General features: G+C 55.2%; 3 protein-coding genes across 3 annotated transcripts; 1 reads left to right on the top strand and 2 right to left on the bottom strand.

Annotated features, from left to right (window-relative positions):
- The first annotated feature begins 1,943 nt into the window (after positions 1–1,943).
- On the top strand, positions 1,944–13,192 carry LOC121442428 (post-GPI attachment to proteins factor 3). The gene is made up of 8 exons (XM_041643981.1): positions 1,944–2,201; positions 3,476–3,573; positions 4,449–4,601; positions 10,103–10,165; positions 10,696–10,757; positions 11,038–11,174; positions 11,356–11,560; positions 11,724–13,192. The coding sequence occupies exons 1-8, from the start codon at positions 2,021–2,023 to the stop codon at positions 11,785–11,787; spliced, it is 963 nt and encodes a 320-aa protein (XP_041499915.1). The 5' UTR covers positions 1,944–2,020; the 3' UTR covers positions 11,788–13,192.
- Positions 13,193–13,912: 720 nt separating this feature from the next.
- Positions 13,913–15,458, bottom strand: LOC121442328 (phenylethanolamine N-methyltransferase). The gene is made up of 3 exons (XM_041643834.1): positions 15,248–15,458; positions 14,450–14,657; positions 13,913–14,357 (listed from the first exon to the last, which is right to left on the bottom strand). The coding sequence occupies exons 1-3, from the start codon at positions 15,450–15,452 to the stop codon at positions 13,913–13,915; spliced, it is 858 nt and encodes a 285-aa protein (XP_041499768.1). The 5' UTR covers positions 15,453–15,458.
- Positions 15,459–17,121: 1,663 nt separating this feature from the next.
- LOC121442324 (telethonin) lies at positions 17,122–18,292 on the bottom strand. The gene is made up of 2 exons (XM_041643830.1): positions 18,142–18,292; positions 17,122–17,945 (listed from the first exon to the last, which is right to left on the bottom strand). Exons 1-2 carry the CDS (start codon positions 18,249–18,251, stop codon positions 17,552–17,554), a joined length of 504 nt encoding a protein of 167 aa, XP_041499764.1. The 5' UTR covers positions 18,252–18,292; the 3' UTR covers positions 17,122–17,551.
- Between the last annotated feature and the right edge of the window lie 1,765 nt (positions 18,293–20,057).

The raw sequence follows: 20,057 nt of genomic DNA, 5'->3' as shown, positions 1-20,057 counted from the left end.
CCTCATCTTCATCAACTCTAAATCCTACCCTCCAACCTCAGTTCCCTTTCCAGGGTATAAGGGAAAGACCATAAAGGAAAAGAATGGGAGGCGGCGGCAGCAGCATTTGGTTACATAACTTCAAAACTTCAGTGAGATTTGGGTGCTGTTGGTTGGGCAGTGATGGGGGTCATGGAAACAAGCATCCAATTCCCAAGTGTTTGTATCAGAGTATGTGCACACAAGTGCAGTGCCCTCACGGGCCAGAAAAGTCATCAGATCCCCTGGAGCTGGAGTTACAAATGGTGTGAGCTGGCACCTGTGGATGCTGGGACCTGAGCTCCCGTCCTCTGCGAGAGCGGTCCTCATTGTTAACTTCTAAGCCATCATTTATTGTTGTTGTTGTGCATATGTGTGTGCATAATGTATGTGCGCTCAGGCGTGCGCACTACAGCACACATGTGGACGTCAGAGGACAACTTTGTGGAGCTGGCTCTCTGCTCCCACTGTTAGGCGAGTTCTGAGGATCCCACCCAGGTTACCAAGATTGTGACTCAAATACTTTCACTCACTGAGCCAGCCACTTGACTGGCTCATCCAGACACTTTTAAGTTGTTCATTCACTAAAAAAAATAGGAAAAGGTTCTCCAGGTGTCTCACATGAAGACAAAGTCCTACTTTAGTGCCAAAGGTGAACAGGGCAGGAAAGGGATCCATGCCTTACTTACAGGAAAGGGATCCATGACTTACAGGAAAGACATGCCCTGTCCATATTAATGATCACTCTCAGCAAATGGCCTTCAATTGATAACAGGAAAACAAGCAGAAGCAAAAGGATCAATGACATGATATAAACCAGAAAAGGGCAGGAGGCACCAGAGATGTGGACGTTTGAAGTGGAGCTGGAGCAATGGAGTGGAGACCAGCAGGCCAGGTCATGCAGGGGTTGAGGAGTTAGCAAAGAGTTTTAAGAAAGAAAGTGATGGGTCAATTTTGAATTTTAGAAAATGGAGCTGTGATTAGTTTGTGGTTTTTTTTGTTTTTTTTTTTGTTTTGAGGGTTTTGTTTTGTTTCTGTCAGCTTGACATAAGTTAGGGTCATCTGGGAAAAGGGAACCTCAGTTGAGAAAATAAATGCCTCCATCAGATTTTGGCCTGCAGGTAAGCCCATGAGGGACACTCTCTTGATCATTAGCTGATATGGGAGGGGCCATGCCACTGTGGGCGGTGCCAACTTTGGTCAAGTGGTAACTGGGTGCTATAAGCAAACCAGAAAGCAGCACTCCTCCGTGGCCTCTACTTCAGTTCTTACCTCCAGGTTCCCACCCTGGCGTCCCTTAATGAAGGGCTGTGACGGGGTTCTGAAGGGCCCTTTCCTTCCCAAGTTGCTTTTAGTCATGGTCTTTATCACAGTAATAGGAATGCCTACTGAAGGGGTCCAAAGTAGGGTCAGGGACGCCTATTAAAGAAGTTCTGCAGCTACTTTAACGGTAGTTTCTTTTTCTTTTTTTTCTTTTTTTGACTTTTCGAGACAGGGTTTCTCTGTGGTTTTGGAGCCTGTCTTGGAACTAGCTCTCGTAGACCAGGCTGGTCTCGAACTCACAGAGATCCACCTGCCTCTGCCTCCCGAGTGCTGGGATTAAAGGCGTGCGCCACCACCGCCCAGCAACGGTAGTTTCTTTAATTAAGATGATGGCACAAGAAATGGAGGTGGAGACCCCAGAACATTTGAAAACTGGAATCTAAGAGGGCTGGTAACAGAAGGGACCCGCTTGAAACAAAGAGACCGTGGAGACAGAAGTGAGAAAAATAACTAATTTGCTCCCAAATACACACCACCCCTTCCCCCTCGAATGCTGCGTTAAGAGTAGACCGCAGGTTAGAGGCGGGGATCTCCGCCCACTGAAATCCGGGAATTTTCATTTAAAGTGGGCGGTCGTCAACGAAGGGTGCAACGGTGAAGAAGGTACTTCCGGTTGTTACGGAAGTGGGGCTTCGCACACTCCCAAGCTCCTCCCTCGGTGGCCCGGCAGAGTGACAGGATGGCCGAGCAAACGGCGCGGCTGCTGCTGCTAAGTGCGGCAGTGGGGCTTGCATGGGGCTCCCAGGGCGATCGCGAGCCGGTATACCGCGACTGCGTGCTCCAGTGCGAGGAACGGAACTGTTCGGGGGACGCACTGAAGCACTTCCGCTCCCTCCAGCCAATCTACATGAGCCTAGCTGGTAAGCCCCACCCTCCACGGGTAAGCCCCGCCCATTGACTGTAGCCCCGCCTATTGTGCCCTACTCTGAAATCTCAGAATCAGTTTCCCCATGGGTTCTCTCACGAATATTAAGGTGTGGAACCTCCTGAGAGAGAGAGAGAGAGAGAGAGAGAGTGAGTGAGTGAGTGAGTGAGTGAGTGAGTGAGTGAGTGAGTGAGTGAATGAGTGTGTGTGTGTGTGTGTAGGGGGGAGTCTCATCACCCTGTCCGAGCTTCCCAGAGGCTTCTTTATATTTATTCAAACCACTACTTGTTAAACATGGCATGCAAGACCTGAAATAACACAGGCTGCAGACCAGGAGCCTGTTCTTCCGGGTTTATAGCCTCTCCTTCCCCGAAGGCGGTGAATAGGATCCTCCACAAAGACACAGTGGTTTGAACCCTAATAGACCCGTACATTAGGCACTATATGCAATTGGAACAGGAAGGAATGGAGTCCGCTTCAAGGGGTGGAGGCAGGGATCACCGTGAAACAATTTAAAGAGGAGAGAATGGATGTGAACCAACATATTGGGCACCCACACTTGACAGGCGTCCCGGCAGGTCAGTTGACTTTCGCCAGAACCCATTCAGATAGTGCCCCAATCTATTTTACAGGTGGGAACACTCAGACAGATTAAGTCCCTTGCCCAGGGTCACACCGTCTATAAAGTGGTAAAGCAGAATTTCCAGTTCTGACCTGTTTGACCAACAGCTCATCTTCACTGCTACCCTTTCCATTCCAGAAAGAGGGAACAGAGAGCTTGGAGGCTCTGAGCAGATCTGGGTACACGAGGCAGCTTGCTTTACGCAGAGAACAGGGAGCCCGGTGTACAGAGTAGTGGCAATAGGGGAGTTAAGGCAGCTTGGAACCCAAGGAGTCCAGGGTGAAGGGTCTGAGCTGTATTTTCACAGGAGGTGGGAAGGCACCAAGGGCTCCTCCCTGGATTCAGAATGAAGAAGTATAAACCTAGCTCCCCATAGAAGGGTCTGTCCAATTCCAAGAGCTCCATCTTGGGTAAAGGGGGAAGAAACTATTTGCTTTGCTACCACTGCTAAAATTCTCCACCCCCTCCTTCTCCTTGTGTCTACACTGCCCTTTCTTCTCTGTCCAAATGGGAAGTAAGATTTTGGGGATTTCCTCTGGCTCTCTCCAGCCTTCAGGTCCTCTTGGCCTCCATCCATGTGTGGGCTGCACCAGGCTGCCTATGCCTCCCTAAGCTACGACAGCGCTAGCTCTTTCTGTCTGTTTCAGGCTGGACGTGTCAAGATGACTGCAAGTATGAGTGTATGTGGTTCACTGTTGGCCTCTACCTTCAGGAGGGTCACAGAGTGCCCCAGTTCCATGGCAAGGTGAGTTAGAGAGGCAGGAAAGGTATGTAGCGATGGCCTTCAGCCCCCAAGTGGCCCCTGCTGTCTCAGAAGTCTGAGGTGGGGAATCGCAGGGAGGGAGCGATAGACAGGTACTCGTGCCCAGAAGGCTCTTGCTTTTCCCAGTGGTGCCTGCCAGTGTGCTCTGCTCCTGAATTTGGAGTCATAATGCCAGTGTCTCAAGTCAAGTGTGATGGCTCACACCTTTAATACCAGAACTTGGTAGGCAGAGGCAGATGGATCTCTAGAGTTTGAGGCCCGCCTGGTCTATGTAGACTGCCAAGGCTACATATAGGGTCATAGTTAGATCCTCTCTTCAAAACAACAAACACAAACTAGAAGATCTCTGTCCCCTCACAGTAGTGCTGAGCTTCTCGTGGCTGACTGGGATAGCCCTTGACCCCGACTAAGGTGTTTTTCCCATAGCGTCTCCAGTAGGAGTCGAGATCATCAGAAACACCCCTTAGATTGGCCAGCTTCTCGGTGCCTTTTGACCCAGTGTTATCTCATTTTGGCCCGTGGGCCGGAATTACTCATCACAGTTTAGCACAAAGCAATCAGGCACTTGGGGGACAATGCAAAGTAGCCGAGGAGGGATGGGACCTAGATCTGTATGGTTTCTCCTGGCCTGTCTGCTGTCCCCAGAATCAGGCTCCCAGTGCAGTGCCTGCTGGCCAGGATAAGAGTCCAGTCTTAGCCAGGGACTTCTGGAGAGATTCTCCTTGACTGGAGAGAATGTAAGGCTTTGGAACCAGCTGGAGAGCTAGCTGGTGATGAGCTGTCAGGGAAAGGCTGGCCGGGCCAGCGAGACGCTGCCTCCCCTCCCCTCAGGCCTCCTCCCTATGCTCCTTTTGCAGTGGCCCTTCTCCCGGTTCCTGTTCATCCAAGAGCCAGCTTCCGCTGTGGCCTCGCTGCTCAATGGCCTAGCCAGCCTGGTGATGCTGTGCCGCTACCGCGCCTCTGTGCCAGCCTCCTCCCCCATGTACCATACCTGCATGGCCTTCGCTTGGGTAGGTAGCCTGGCAGGACTCTGCACACCCTGTTCTGAGCCGAGGATCCCTTCCATCCCCACTGATGGGCTTCTAGAGACGAGCATCTCTCTTTTACAGGGCTAATGTGTGTGGTAGTCAGGCACAGCGGATATGGAAGGTGCTATACCTTCATTGTTACCAGGCCGGTCTTCTTGGGAAGGAGGGAAGTCGCACATTGTTGCCCTAAGTGAGGAAACTACAAAAAGATCCAATTGGGCGGTTTGCTAACACAGATGGGAAGTGAATCATAGGGATCATGCTAGAACTTTTGGTCTTTTCAAGACCGCTCTGGAAGATTGATGTGTCTTTTGTTCTGGCCCAGACGTCTTATCAGTGCTCAGCCTGACCCTGGGTTCTGGTGGGTCCACCTGAATAGGAAAAAGTTCTCAGCCTCATCAGTGTGGCTGGTCTGAGGAACTAGAATCCAGGGCCTGGAATCACTGGAGAAATGTGGACATGGGTACAGAGGATCACTGGGTGACAGTAAGAAGCCGCAATGGGTATCTTGGGGGCAGAGCTTCTCTGACGGACCTGAGGGGAAAGAAATCCTCACCCACCCACCTTCCTGCCGTAGGAGCCTCCATTTGTGCCCACTGGACACCTGTTGCATGCTAAGCACTTACTGGGTGCTGGAGGCCCCAAACATGTAAACACACACAGGTCCTTGCCCTCTTGTACTGGTCTCACATCACACAATCGATGTCAAAGTACAGCCTCGAAGAAACACAGAAGAGGGGAGGAGCTTTAGGGTGTGTGGTGGGGCTGGGCCCCCACAGGGCAACAAGGGAAGGCTTCCCAGGATATGAGACAGATGCGAGGATTGGAGGTGTCTGCATAAACATGAGGAGAGCAGGGGAGTCTTCTAGACAGAGGACAGAGGGAGTAAAGACAGCAAAGGGTCAGGGGCAGCTGCAGGCTAGAAAAGCCAGGAGTCCCAGGGCAGGACAAGGAGAGAAGGTAGCTCCTGGATCTGGTGGCTGGAAGACTCTGGCCACAGCTGATGGCACAGGTGTGCTGAGATGCACAGGCTGAGTTGGACACGGGAGGGGATGGACAAGGAAGGAGGCAGTAGATCCACGGTAATTATAACTACTAAGGGCTATGGGACAACAGTGAAAGAAAGGGAGAGAAGGGACGGAACAAAGAGTTTGGGACAGTTGGGCAGAGTGACCGTGCCTGTAATCCCAGAAGCAGAAGGACTTTGAGTTCAATGTCACCATAGGCTGCATATTTGAGACCCTATCTTATTTTTGTTTTCTTGAAAGACATAGTGGTCTTTATTCCTAGCACTCAGGAGGCAGAGGCAGGTGAATCTCTGAGTTCGAGGTCAGCCTGGTCTACAGCGTGAGTTCCAGGACAGCCAGGGCTACATAGAGAAACCCTGTCTTGAAAAATCAAAAACAAAACAAAGCAGCTTTTTTAAAATTTGGAAACTGAAGTTACAGCTGGATGCAGCATGAGTCCAAGGCTAGCCTGGGCTACATAGTCAGCTCTGGGACAGCGAGCGCTATGGAGGAAAGCCATGTGCTTGTGGTGCTGGGCTTGACCAGCGTTTCCTTGTGGGATCCTTGTCATATACCTGTGCTTGAGTAAGACTCAGGCACACAGGGCTTGGCCTCAGATAACAGCTAAGAAGTCAGCAAGTAGAGAAGACAGGGCTAGCTTCTGGCACTGCACTGCTGGGCGGCAGGGTCCTCTGGAATAAACACACATCCTCCGGTAGGGGACAGATGCCAAGGTTGTGGGGACCCCTTCTTGCCTTTATGGGGTCTCCAGGGACACAGGGTCTGCTCTGGTGAGATGGTTTAGATTTTGCTTTGCTGAGACATGGTCTCACTGTGTAACCCAGGATGGCTGTCAGTGTTCGCCCTCCCTGTGAGCGGCTGGGTGTTGCTGTGGTAGGCAGGCACCGCTGCACTTATTCTGGTCTGGATTTCACACTTGCCACTGCGCCTTGTGTTTCTCCCCAGAGGGCGTGGCGACGGACTTTGTCCTGGGCCGGGGCTTCTGGAACAAGTGTGGCCCTCATTTGTGCTGGGGTGTGGATGGCAGGGCCCTTTGCCAGCTCCAGTCCTGTCATGGGCCAGGGGTGTCTATTCTCCGATAACCCTGGCCCTCAGTGGAGTCCCTGAAACTTCAGCACGGGAAAGCATCCCCTGCCTTGCTATTTTGACCCAGGTGCAGCCTGGGCAGGTACCTGGAAGGGCTGGGGAACCCGCCTGAGTTGTGTATGCTGTAGCCCTTTGACTTCCTGGAGTATGGGGCCTGGCGCTCTGCCAAAGCTAGGAGACCGAACCAATTTCCCACACCTTTGTCCAGCAGAAAGATCCTCACATGCAGAGGGAGATGAAACGGCAGGGACTGATTTTGACATCTCTGTTGAGAAAGCGACAGGAGATGGGCTGGAGCTGTACAGGAGGGTGGCCAGAGCTCAGGAAGGACTTCCCAGCTGTGACAAAGGCCTTGAAGCAGACAACGTTCAGAAATGAAAAAAAAAACTTAAATATTTATTTGTTTGTTTGTGTGCATGCAATGCACGTGCTACGGCTTGATGTGGAGGTCAGACAGTAACTCAGGAGAACTGATACCCTCCTACTGTATAGGTCCTGGGATTTGAACTCGGGTCATCAAGCTTGGCACAGGTGCCTTCATCTAAACCATCTCGCCAGCCCAGGAATCCTTCTTTGATGATGGGAAAGAGCCCCGCCTCCCCTCAGAGTGAACCCGAGGCAGTCTTGTCCTTCTGGACTGTGGCCCCAGGGAGGGGACAGGGTGGCAGCAGACATCATATTTAACATTCTGCTTCCCCCACTTCTGAGACACCAAGCTATTTAAAGATCCACTTGTCCCCACCGTGATGGTGTCAATGACAGCTCCGAGCACTGGGGCTTAACACTGGGGTCAAATTCCTGACAGATCTGGCTCTCTGGCATCCAACCAGTGTCATGGCTGATATTTTTGTCTGTTTTTTTTATTTGCCAGCAGACTTGAAACAGCCTCCTGTCCCCCTCCCGCAGCCTTCCTGTCCCTTCATTCCTGCCACTACTGCCACCCTGGCCCTCCCATCCTCAGTGTTTACAGGAAATTCTCACCTACCCTGCTGGTCCCGCCCACCACACTGCAACCAAGGAGTGCAGAGCAGTTGTGCATGGGGCCTGCCCATCCCCTCCCTGCCCATCTGTCCTCTACTCCTGTCTGAAGAGAAACAGCACCTGCTGGGACCGCACTCATGGGACAGTGGGACTGCACTCATGGGATGGTGGCTTGGGAACACGAAGAGGGACTTTTCCCATAGCTCCATTTGACCTTGAACTTGATGGCTCTTGAGAAAAGAGAAGTTGGAGGTCAAATGAAAGGAAGTGGTGGGGTGAGCTTGGGGGACCTGATGAGGGAAATCAAGGTTCATAGAACACCTGTGTACCAAGCAGTGGCCGTAAAAACTATGTGTAGTGGGAAACAGAGACAGTTTGCACAGGGACACACAGGAAATGCTGCCTGAGACCAGAGCTTAAAGCCTCTCTGTTTGCCTCCTGCGTTCTTAATGACACTGCCTTGAGTCTTGAGTCTAAGGAAAGGATCCGAAAGACCCCACCCTTCATGGGACACTCCTTAAGAGAGGGACGTCCCCAGGGTGCAGAGTCCAGGCTTCAAATAGGACTCAGTAAGTTGTTGACCCCTGGGAGGCAAGGGATGAAGAACCTAGCCGCCCCCACCTGTGTGTGGGGCTAAGGCCTAGCCCAGTGCACCTCCACCCTCTTCTTCCAGTGTTCCAACTGCCACTTAGATCAACCCTCTTGTCACCTCCCCTTTCCTGCTGTGGGTGACAAAGAAGGCCTGGCTGGCTGCCAGCGCCTGTTGCCTTCCCCTCCTCCCTAAGATGTCCCTGCACCTGGCATGCTAGGCCTTGGGCCTGGGTCCTGTCTCCAGGCCGGGGTCCCTCCTCTCCCCACACTGACCCAGCTCACCACAGGCCTTGTGATGGAGGACATGAGGGCCATTCAGACCATTCCCCACTTGAGGAGGGGGCCTTTATATATGCTCTGAACTTTGAGGGTCACAGCCTGTGTCCCAAGTCAGGTTTGGCCACTCATCCTTCATAAGCCAACCTCAAAAGCCAGATGAGTAGTGGAAAACAGAAAAAGGAGATCTTTTCAGTGTGACCACGTTGGTAAGTCCATTTATTAAGGATGAGTGACCTAACCTGGTTTGGGACATGGGCTGTGACCTCCCCTCTCGGGTTCCATAGCAGGCTGAGGCACAGCCAGGCGCCCACGGTAAAGCCGCCTCTCAAATCTGAGGAAAGGGCTAGCAGAGGAGGCCTACCCACCATGAGGCACACCTCAGAGCCTTGTCAAGGCTGCAGAGGACATTCCTCAGGTAGCCCTTTGTAAGTAGAAGGCATTGTGTGGGACTGGCTGGAGAGAGAGCCAGGCTTCGCAGTGGGCTGGGGGCAGAGGGCTCCCAGGCCAGAGCCCAGCATCAGGAGTACCTTGCCTGCCTGACTCCACCCTGCCCTCAACTCCTAGTAGCATGTGCCCCTCCTTGCAGGACCCTACAGGCTGGCTTCCTGACTTGCTCCTGTGGCCCCTGACTGACCATTTGTTATGGTCCCCAAGTGGGCAGCTCCTCCAGGCCTGTCCGGCAGGCATCTCTGTCCACCTTCCCGAGTATGGCAGCCCAGGTCCTGCTTTTCACTTTGTGACTAGGGGCCACAGATTTCTGTCTCCTCCATAGCCCGCCCTTCTCTCAGTAACCTGGGCCTCTGCTATGGACTTAGGCCTCGAAGAAAGTGCCAGCCGCAACTCCCACAGGATGGTGTGTGTGCAAGTCCCAGGCTCTGCTGTTCCAGGAAGAGGGCCCCCAGCATTCCCCTGGGCCATTCCACTGCAGCCTCCTCAGCCCTGCCCCTTCTCTTCCCAACCCTCCGGAGCAGGGACTGGCCCAGCGGGTTAGGCTGGCCCAGCCAGGAGGAAGCTGGGCTAAGTTGGCCACAGTCTCCCTCAGAGGCTGGCTCCAGTGGGATCTGCTTCCTCTCCCTCCCAGGATTGCTGCTGCTCCAGACACACCCCAAGCTAGCTCAAGCCCCCCACCTACCCACCCACCCACCCACCTCATTCCCGCCCCCAGAAGCTGAGGTCACAGTCTCCCCTGGGCTGGGGTGGGGTTGTCATCACCTGGCTGTGGGGGAGGAGGCAGGGCCCTGGGGGCTGTTGTCTTAGAGATTGGGTAATTTGGGAACTTGACTCTGCCAGGACTGGTTGCTGAGCCAGGCTAGAACCTGTGGACTGTAGCTCCTTTGGCCTGGGGGGTTTGGGTGGCAGTTTACAGTTTCTGGGAAATCCTGTGGGGACCGGCTGGGCGGGAGTGAGGCCTGGGTTTGTTCAGAGGGCTTGAGGCACAGGATGTACTCTTTCCCCCAGCAGAGCTCCACAGGTCTCCTTCACCTTGGGCAGCATGCTGACTGACCTCTCCTTCCTCAGGTGTCCCTCAATGCTTGGTTCTGGTCCACAGTCTTCCATACCAGGGACACTGACCTCACAGAGGTGAGCTCCTCCCAGCCCCTGCATGGTACAGTCCCAGGGGAGCCCAGGAGAGGGCAGAGCAGGCTCCTTAGTGAAGACAGCTCCATCTGCAGAGCCTGCTAGCCCAGGGCAGCCTGTGGAGTCTTACTTACCTGGATCATGCCAGGAGAGTTTTGTCATTGATTTCCTGATCTCTAAGGCCACTGAGCCTGGGAGAGATGAAGTCGTTTTCCCTGGGTCACCCAGCTAATGTGATCAGGACTGGAGTTCATGTCTATCACACCCCAAATGGCATTTTGAATTCCATAGTGTGCCTTCATAGTGAGGCCCTTCTCAAAGCCATGAATGTCTCACTGCTGGGCCATGTAGAACGTTTTATAATGTGGACACAGAGAAGCAGCCATAGGCAGAGGGGATGCAAGACGGGGCTCCTGCAGATTGCAAGCCTAGACCCTGTCCCTCACTGCCTCATCCCTGGGGCTCTTCTGTGGGCCTGCCCTGTGCTGTGTTCCGCTCCCTCACCTGGCCCTCCTGGCTCTCCCTACCCGCAGAAGATGGACTACTTCTGCGCCTCGGCTGTCATCCTGTACTCTGTTTACCTGTGCTGTGTCAGGTGAGCCCTGGAGGCTGTGGGCAGAGAGGGAACTGTCCAGAGCTTCTTCCTTAGCCTTCTCACGTTTCTGCAGGGATGTCTTGGGTGGGGGTGCCAGGGACAGAAGGGATCTGGCTTCTTGTGGCCCTTGGTTTCTGGGAAACCGTTGGTTCGGTGGGGGCAGGGAAGGACAGTGGCTTCAGCAAGCCCTCACCCCTTTGGGAGAGGGGGTAGTTGAAGGAACACGGCTCTGGGGATAGCCAGCCAGCCACTGTCTGAGTTGCTCTGGGTGGTGGGACAGGACCGTGGGACTACAGCACCCGTCAGTGGCTAGTGCCTTCGGCGCCCTGCTGCTGCTGCTCCTGTCAGCGCACATCTCTTACCTGAGCCTCGTCCGCTTCGACTACGGCTACAACATGATGGCCAATGTGGCCATAGGTGAGGCCCCTTGCAGAGCTGTGGGTGGGCAAGAGGTGGCTCCTTGGGGGATGTTCTGGAGAGACTCTTGAGGGCAGGGAGGAGTTGAGATGGGAGGCTGGTGGTGGGTGGAGTCGGGGCGAGGCAGCTAGAGTCAAAGAGGTCGGCCAGTGAGTGGACCTCTTGTGTCCCTGGCCCCCAGGCCTGGTGAACCTGACCTGGTGGCTGGCCTGGTGTCTACGGAACCGCCGGCGCCTGCCGCACACACGCAGGTGTGTGGTGGTGGTGCTGCTGCTGCAGGCGCTGTCCCTGCTGGAGCTGCTCGACTTCCCGCCCCTCTTCTGGGTCCTGGACGCCCACGCCATCTGGCACATCAGCACGATCCCTCTCCACATCCTCTTTTTCAGGTGAGTGCCACCCCCTGCCTCGGGGTTTCCTCCTCTGCACCCTAGGGCAGACTGGGGCTCCCTGTGCCCACTCGGCCTTCCCACTTGCCTGCTGTCACTCCACTGTCTGGGGGGTTCTTAGAGCTGGGTGACTACCTCAGTGGGGTCATCTCCACACCCACAGGTTTCTGCAAGATGACAGCCTGTACCTGCTGAAGGAATATGAAGCCAAGTTCAAGCTAGACTAAAGATGCTCGAAAGGGACACACCTGCCTCGCTCCTGCTTCTCTTCCCTTCTCCCCCTTGAGATGACTGTTTTCTCCTTTTAGATTCTTGAACTTGAACATGTGGGGTATGGGCTTGGAATCATAGAGCCACCCGCCCCTTGCTAGCTTTCACAGCCAGGGCCTCCTCGCATCTGGGACAGGAAGTAGGCAGCCCAGCTGTGCCTGGGGCTGAACTGGGAACAGGTGTTGAGGTCTCCAGAGAGAAGTGCTGCTTCTGTCTCTTCAGCCCACTCCCTTCTCCACATCGCACACCCTGATAGTACCACCCGACGTAGGGCCACTTACCCCTAAGTGCCACACCTACAGGCTTTTGGGGTACATTGGGGTCTCTTTTTGTCAGGGAGCCACTAGGTGGCACTGGAGGCCTGCTCTTCGGCTGCCCAGGTTTCTTCCTGAGTCTGAGGAACTGAGCTGGGGGGGGGGGGGGGGCTGGTACCAAGGAGGGGCTTTCACCCTGTCTCTTGAACCAGCCACGCTTTCCTTCAGAGCCAAGACCCCCGGGGACTCAGGATTAGAACCCTGGCTTCCGTTCTGGTTGGGAGTGGGCACATTCACACATAGAGGGATGTGGACCAAGCTAGGCGCAGAGATAGTCAAGGAGCTGAGTTTGGCAGCACTGGGGCATCGTGGGCCTGTGTAGAGCGTGGCTGTGTGCTCAGGAGGCAGGTGGGCGAGGGTGGCTTGGGAAGGTATGTCTGAGGTGAACATGAATGTGCTACACTCGTAGAAGGCGGGAGTGGAATGGGGGAACCAAGCCATCACCAGCAGCCATTTGAGTCCAAGTCTCCCTAAGACCCCAAGTCCTGCCAGCTGCTAGTATGTGCACATGACCTGTTGGGTGCAGTGCGTGTGGATGCCACCCAGGACCCCTTTGCCCTCCACTTCCACTCCAAATCACAGCTCCCACCCCCCACTGCATTTCTTGAGAGCACCCTGCAGAACTAGCCCCTGAAGGGCAGAGCGAGGAAGGGACAAAGTGTCCCCCATTGGCTCCTCTCCCTTGGCATGGTGTGCCTCCCACTCCATGCTGGAGCCCCTGGTCACAGCCTGGACTTTGGGGGCATCAGGCAAAGGGGAAAGAGGGTGTGGAGCTTGTGTCTGTATGGGGTCTCTGCCCTCCATAGGGGAGCTTGCTCTCCCAGGTTAAGCCCAGGGCAAGCAGGGCCCATACAGCCTGCATCCTGAACCAGTCCATCAGGAAGACAGTCTGTGACTGGGCCCTGCCTCTATCCCCTGCCCTCTCATTGTGGGGAGGGTCGCTGAGCCAGGGCTCCAGCTCAGGTACTCGAACAGTCTTATCAGGATTTTTTGATACTAAGAACAATTTTAAGGCCAGAGACAATAAAGGACGTGTGTAATAAACCAATTTCTGGCCTCACCCTGGTTCTGCTCCTCTGTGTATAAAGTGGGCGGGAGAGAAGGAGACATTGGTGGCCAGTGAATATCTCTACCTGGGTATATGGGAGTGAGGGTGGCATGGGGCCCAGCAGTGCCCTGGGCCACTGTGTGTTTGTGTGTGTGTGTGTACGTGTGTGTGTGCGTGCTGGTGGTGGTGGTGGGGAGCTAGCACCTCTAGCTCTTGACTTCTTGTTTCTCGACCTGTATTTGTGTCTGGACTTTACTGCCCCCCTGCTAACCACGTCATCCGGATCTCCTGACTCCCCGGCTGTGGCTCTTCTTACTCAGGCTCTGTAGCTTCACTCTAGGGACAAGCTGGCAGGACCGGCTACTGATGAGGCAGAGTGACTGGCCACTAGAAACACACAAGTGCCTGGCATGCAGCAGGGGCCGCTTGTGTCCTGAACTTGGCCTTCCTGGGGTGGGGAGAATGGGTGGTACAGAAAGAAGCCTTCAGGGAGGCTTCCAGGGAAAAAAGAAAAGCTAGGATTGGATCCTCCTAAGTCTCAGAGGTCTCTGCCTACTCTTAGCTTCTAGGAGCTCCACAAACAGCACTGGCAAGCAGGGGACCATTGCTTTATTAGGTACCAGTTCAGGTAATACATAATTTGGGGACCATTGTTTTTTTAGGTACCACTTCAGGTAATACAGAATTTGGGAGGCACAAGACACCCGGCATGTAGGGCCCTCACTCCTGCACCCCCGTCTTCTGAGCCCAGGCAAAGAAGACACCCTTGACGTCATCCACACCTGTGCGGAGATGGGCAGGCATGATGTAGGTACGAAGGTCTCGTACCTCATAACCACCAAGGACCAGGGCCTCCCTCACCTCCTCCTCTGACACTGGCACTACAGACAGCCTGGCCTCCCCAGCAAGGTACCACGACTCCTCTAGGGCTCCGATGAGGAGGAGATGACCCCCCGGCCTCAGCAGTGTGGTGATGTGCTGCAGAGCCCGCTGGAAGCTGGCAAGATCTGGGCTCACAGCCTCTAGGCAGAAGGCGGAGACCAGGGCATCCGCAGGCAGGGGTGCCAGGCTTGAAGGACCCAGGGGCTGGGGCTGGTGTACATCAATGGGCAGGACTCGCTTCACCCTCGCTCGGAGCTGGCGTTCCTTCTCCTGCCAGGACTCGCTGTACAGGGTAAACAAGGCAGGGCTCAGCCCCTCTGTTGCCCTCCACCCCCAACCCACCACACCACAGGAAGCTTCTAGCCCAGCTCTCACCCCTTGCCCTCGATGAGGCAAGCATGCTGGCTGTACACACTCCAGTCGAAGGCTCCGGGTTCGTCCCGAAGCCAGAGTCCCAGCTCCTGCCGATTGACCTCCAAGAAGTCTGTCATGGTGATGTCCTCAAAGTAGGCACAGGCACTGAGTAGCTGGTATATGGTGGGGCCTGACCCAATGTCGATGAGGGCCTGTCCAAACACCTCACCTGGGTGAAGCAGAGAGAAGGGGGTTCCAGGTGCCTCAGCCATATTTCCCCTCCCATGCTCTCCTAGCCCTTCTGGGTAGTGTGAGTGCCGGGAACAAGTATGGACGGACACAGAAATCAGGTTCTCCTGGGGCCAGCGTGGCTCCTCTATCTCCGGAACCACCACTCAAAAGCTAGGTTTAGTGAGGATCAAGTCGGAAGATTCTGAGACACTCAACCTTTCTCTCCATAGTCTCCAACCTCTGCCTCAGACTCCATCTCAGTGTCTCTCCTGCACCCTACCTTGCCTGCCTCTCAATCCTAAGCGCCTTCCCCTTGAAAGAAAAGGAGTCTAAATTGTCTAGTCAAGCCATCCGATTCCGTGGCTCAAGCGGTCCTCCAGCCTCAGCTTTCCTGGTAGCTGCGACTGTAGGCAGTCACCACCATGGAGCCTGGCTGACTTGCTTGCTCGCTTTTGATTGCACAAACCTTGTAAGTTTGCTTCTTGGTCCCCATCTAGTGTGCATTCGTGCATTCTTGTTTCCCTCTCTCTCCCCCCTTTTCTTCCCTCATGACTTCTGCTTTCTCATGCCTCAGTTTCCGGTGCTCACCCGTGGCAAAGGTTTGCGCCATGCAGCGCAGCTTCCAAGGCCCGACACCGTCAGGGCTACTCAGGTCTCCACGAGGAGGAGCGTAGTTGTTGCGGAGGTAGGCGCGGGGCTCGAAGCGCTGGTAAGCCCAGGCAACAGCTGCCCGGCCAGGGTCCGAATCAGAGGCCATCTCTGCAGCGTGGTTCGGATCTGTGCCACCGCTCATGCTTCTGTTAGGGCCGCCTATCCCCTGCTTGCCTCGCCATCCCTTTATCTACCACGGCCCCCCACCCCTCTGTTGCAGAGGCGGCGGAAGAGGGATGAGGCGCTCGGGGCCACTACGTCTCTGTCACCCCATCCATCTCTGTTAGTGTCCAGAGAAACAGACACGCGGGGGTGTAGGGACACCTTCTGGAACATAGATAGCTCGCTCTCCGCTCCACCCTCGCCCTGCACCTAACACTCATCAGCTCTCCACCCATACCTTCTTCCCCTGCTCACCCCTTCCAGTGCTGCTCTGCACCCCAACCTCAATTCCGGAACCCCTGCCAGGCATCCCAGCTCCTCTCCAGCCTCCCATAGACACTTTTGCTCAGAATTCCATCCCTTTTCTTTCCCAAGGTTTGGATAGCCCATGTTCCCAGTCCCAGTGTCCTCCTCCAAACCCCCCCTCTCTTGGGGCACCCCTTACAAATCCCCCTTCTTAATAATGCCATCCCTTTCTCCAGGCCAACTCTATCCTCCAGAAAGGACACTCTGTTCTGGCCTCTGTCTTGGTGGCCCGGGGGGGGGGGGGGGGGGGGGGGGGGGGGAGCCCCTGAACAGGTCTCTCTGCCTTGAGGATCCGATGGCAGCGGAGATAAGAGGTGAGCGGGCTAATGCTCTTAGCAGGCAGAACAGCGGGGCATCCCCTGCGGGCCTCTGGGGCTGTCCGTTGCTTATCTGGGGCCCAAGCACAGCCGGTTCAGGATGTTCCTGCCACACCAGGGACACCAGACTCAGGTAAGAACAAAGAGTACTGAGCGCATTCTTGGTACTGCCACGGCCACTAGAGGGGTGCATGGCGCACTTTTGGCATTCCAAGGATACTAGTCCCTGACACTTCTCCCCAGTCAGCACTCCTGTCCCTACCGAGGAGCTGGCAGGGTCTGGCTCGCAGGTTTTGCTTGGTGCTCCAGGGACCTGGCACACAAGCCTCCACTCTTCCTACTCGTCTGCTCAGAAGGGCACACCACCCTGCCAACAGCATCTTCCGTCTCCCCAAAGAGGAACCCTCTGGATGAGCCCTGCACCCTTCCAGGGTGGGTAGGATACCGGTCTCTGCTAAGATAGCCCTGGTCTTTCTATCCAGTCCTCTTCTGCGCTCCTTCCTTATTCCAAGGGGACGGTCTCCTTGCTGGCTTGACACCCAGGATGGGACACACATCAGCATAACAGCTGCAGGGGTCATAGACAGGAACTTGATCCTGTCCTCCCACCCAGGCCGGGGAGGGTGGGGCACCCGGTGCCAGCCAAGGACTGAATCCATCTGGATCTACAACTGACAGGCCTGTGGGTCACTGACCCCATCCACACCCCAAGGCACAGCCAAGGGCAGCCTCTGTGCCAGCCCCTTCCATATCCTCCACAGATATCATTTAAACAAACCCTGATGCCAGCTGGCCTGCTAGGTACTCTCCAGTGCCAGGGAGTGGACACGAAAGCCAGGACCGGGCAGTGACACAGGAAGGGGGGCCAGTTACCCTGTTTATAGCTCTTCCCCTGCACCCCACCCCTAAGCATGGAGTATATCCTCTGGCTGTGCCGTATTTAGCTCAGATGCATGGCTGTTCCCAGAAGTGCCTGGGAGACGCCAATGCTCATCCCCAACCACAAAGAAAGAGAGAAGCCTGGAACATGGTTGAGCATTTATTGCAGTGCTAACAGAGGGTGCTGGGGGCCTGCCCTGCTCCTGCCCTCTTCACATCCCCCTCCCTCTAGTCTTCAAGATTCCTTCCCAGAACATTCCAGATCCCTTTTTTGTCCTACTCCGTTTCTGTAACTGAACAGGTCTGTTTCCAGGGGCCTCTCGCCCTCGTCGGTATCTCTTGTCCCTTCTTCTGGGGCTGAGGGTACTCAGCTCTCCACATCTAGGGTCCACCATCTTTGCTCCCCTTCCTTTGGGAACTCAGGACACCTAGGCATCCTGGCCTCTGGCTCTCTCCTCCCATAGCCCCCACCTCTGGGCAAACTACAAAGCGGCCATGGCCAGCAAGCAGCTCTCCTCCATGGTCCTAGCCAGGAAGGGCCCAGCCCCAGGCAGACACGGTGGAGCTGGAGTCCGTCTCAGCCTCTCTGAGCTTCCTGAGACATGGATCTAGACAGGGTACGCCGCAGGGCCCCGGGTTTGCTGACAGGTACCACGGGGGGAAGCTGTTTAGTGATCTCAGCCACGTCCTGGCGCTCCACGCACTGGCCGCCCAGGGCTGTCTCCAGTGCCAGCAGCTCCCGCAGCTGGATGGGGGTCTCCTCGCGCTCCTCCTTGGCAGCTCCCACCTTGGTGGGGGTGAAGATGGGCAGCGGCAGCACCCGCTGGTACGGCAGCTGGTATTCCTGCAGCCCACGGCCTAGGATGCCCAGGCGCATCACCAGCCAGGGTGAGCGTTGCACCACGGCCTGACACTGTCCCTGTCTGTGGTAGGTTTCATGTCTCTGAGTATCTTCCTCATGCAGGGAGCATCTGAAAGTAGAGAGAAGGGTAGTGAACTCCTGAGGACGGCTGTTCGGGTCTCAGGCTAAGTGGAGTCTCCCTGGATGGCCAGGTTTCTGGGGTTTCAGGGGAGGGCCATCAGAAACTGAAGGGCTTGAGACTCTGGTGTGGACAGGGGACTCTAGGGAAGCAAAGGCAGACTTTCCAGGTGATCTGTCACACTCACCCCTCTTCCGGCCTGGTTGACAGAGTCAGATCTTTCCACTCAGCCCAGAAGGCTTCCCGGCGTTCCTGGTTCTTCTCAGACACTTGGCAGCTCAGCTCTGAAGTGGCCATGATCCCTTCTTGCTCCCTCTGCTACGCCTGGCTCCTCCGGAGCCCTTTAAATAGCCCCCTTCTCCCACTGCTCCCCCTCTTCCAGGGACTATTTTCAGCCCCTCTGGCGTCAGATGCTATAAGCAGAGCCAAGACTCACTAGTGGAGGGGGGGGCTCTGAGTCCAGGGCGGGGGTTGGGGTACCTAGATGCTGGCTGCTCCCGGGTCAGAGGTCAGCTTCTAAAGAAAGGGAGATGCTCCGGTGGGGTCTGGGGTCCTCAGAGTGGCACCTCCAGGTATGTCTCATTCTGTAAATACCATCTCAGCCCAGGCACATGCCCAGCCTTGTGCCACCTTGGCACGGTCCTCTGCCCTGCCTGCTCCCCCTTGCCCAGGAAGGACAGCAGCTTGTCTGTAAACAGAACAGGAGAAGTAGGAATTGATGCCCCCCTCACTCTGTCCCATGGCTGCCGTCTCCCCTTCCTGGGCTCAAGGGCACGCGTACCTTAGTGAGGCCCCTTCACTAGAAAGATCATGTAACCATGTCCTCAGGCATCTACACAAAACCTGGTTCCTAACCAGCAACATACCAGCAGGGGAGGGGGCACAATTGCCACACCTGAGATCCCTGGGTAAGAATCTCTGTGTCAGTTCATTCCCTAGGATCAGCGGTTAGAGAAGTTGTCTCCTAAGGGTCATAGGTCAGGGTGTAGGAGGCAGGTGTGGGAGGTGCCACTCACTCCCAGCGGCCTATGTGGGGAAAATGGGGTGAGCTAGAAACGGTGTGTGTGTGTGTGTGTGTGTGTGTGTGTTCAGCAGTCAGGAGACCCAGCACCAGCCTCTAGCTGGATGTTTTATGTAACCAGGGGACAGTCCCTACCCTCTTCCGGTCTCACTTTCTATGTTTTCCTGGCCACAGCGGAGTGACCCGGAGAACTCTGGGACCTGGCAGCTCCGTGGTTTTACCTGGGGACTAGCTACTAGCTCTCTCACATAAAGCAGAGGACAAAGGTGTCATGAGAACACCCAAGCACCCAGGGAGCAATTCATGGTACAAGCTGGTGAACAAGAAGGTGGGCTTGGGGGTGAGGAGCGGGGGAGAGGAAAGAGGGCATTGCTGAGGGAGTAAGCAAAGGCCACCAGAAGAAGTGACAGAGGTGGAGGACTCCTGGGGATGCAGAACTGGACATGACTGATGGCTGAGGCCTCTGCCACGCCATAAATCATCTACCTCACAGCCCTACGGCACTGGTCCCTTCCCTTGGACAAAGTAGAAAATGGAGGCTCAGGGGGGCTGGAGAGATGGCTCAGTGGTTAAGAGCATTGCCTGCTCTTCCAAAGGTCCTGAGTTCAATTCCCAGCAACCACATGGTGGCTCACAACCATCTGTAATGGGGTCTGGTGCCCTCTTCTGGCCTGCAGGCATACACACAGATAGAATACTGTATACATAATAAATAAATAAATATAAAAAAAAAAAGAAAAGAAAATGGAGGCTCAGGAAAGGTTTGCCCTGTTTTACCTTGTACCCAGCCAGGACCAAGACAAATACACCTGGCTCCAAGCTAATACTCCTGTAAAATCCATAAGGGGTGGGGGGAGTGGAGGGGGAGAGAGCTGGACCTAGAAGCCAGACTCCAAGCTGTCCCTGGAGTGAGAGCAATGGGGACACGTGGACAAGTTGAGCCTTGCAGACCCAGGGTCTGTGTCTGGGGTACCACAGGTACCTCAGGAACCCTGAAGCCAGGTACTACCTCTAGGTCTGCTGTGGCTCTTTGGGCATCTCCCCAACCTCCAGCACTGACTGGGGACCCTCTCGGGAGAACC

Source organism: Microtus oregoni, unplaced genomic scaffold (assembly GCF_018167655.1).
Source record: "Microtus oregoni isolate MIOR12 unplaced genomic scaffold, Mior012 000091F_ref0000469, whole genome shotgun sequence".
In the NCBI taxonomy this organism is placed as follows: Eukaryota; Metazoa; Chordata; class Mammalia; order Rodentia; family Cricetidae; genus Microtus; species Microtus oregoni.
This window is presented reverse-complemented; position numbering and strand designations above follow the sequence as displayed.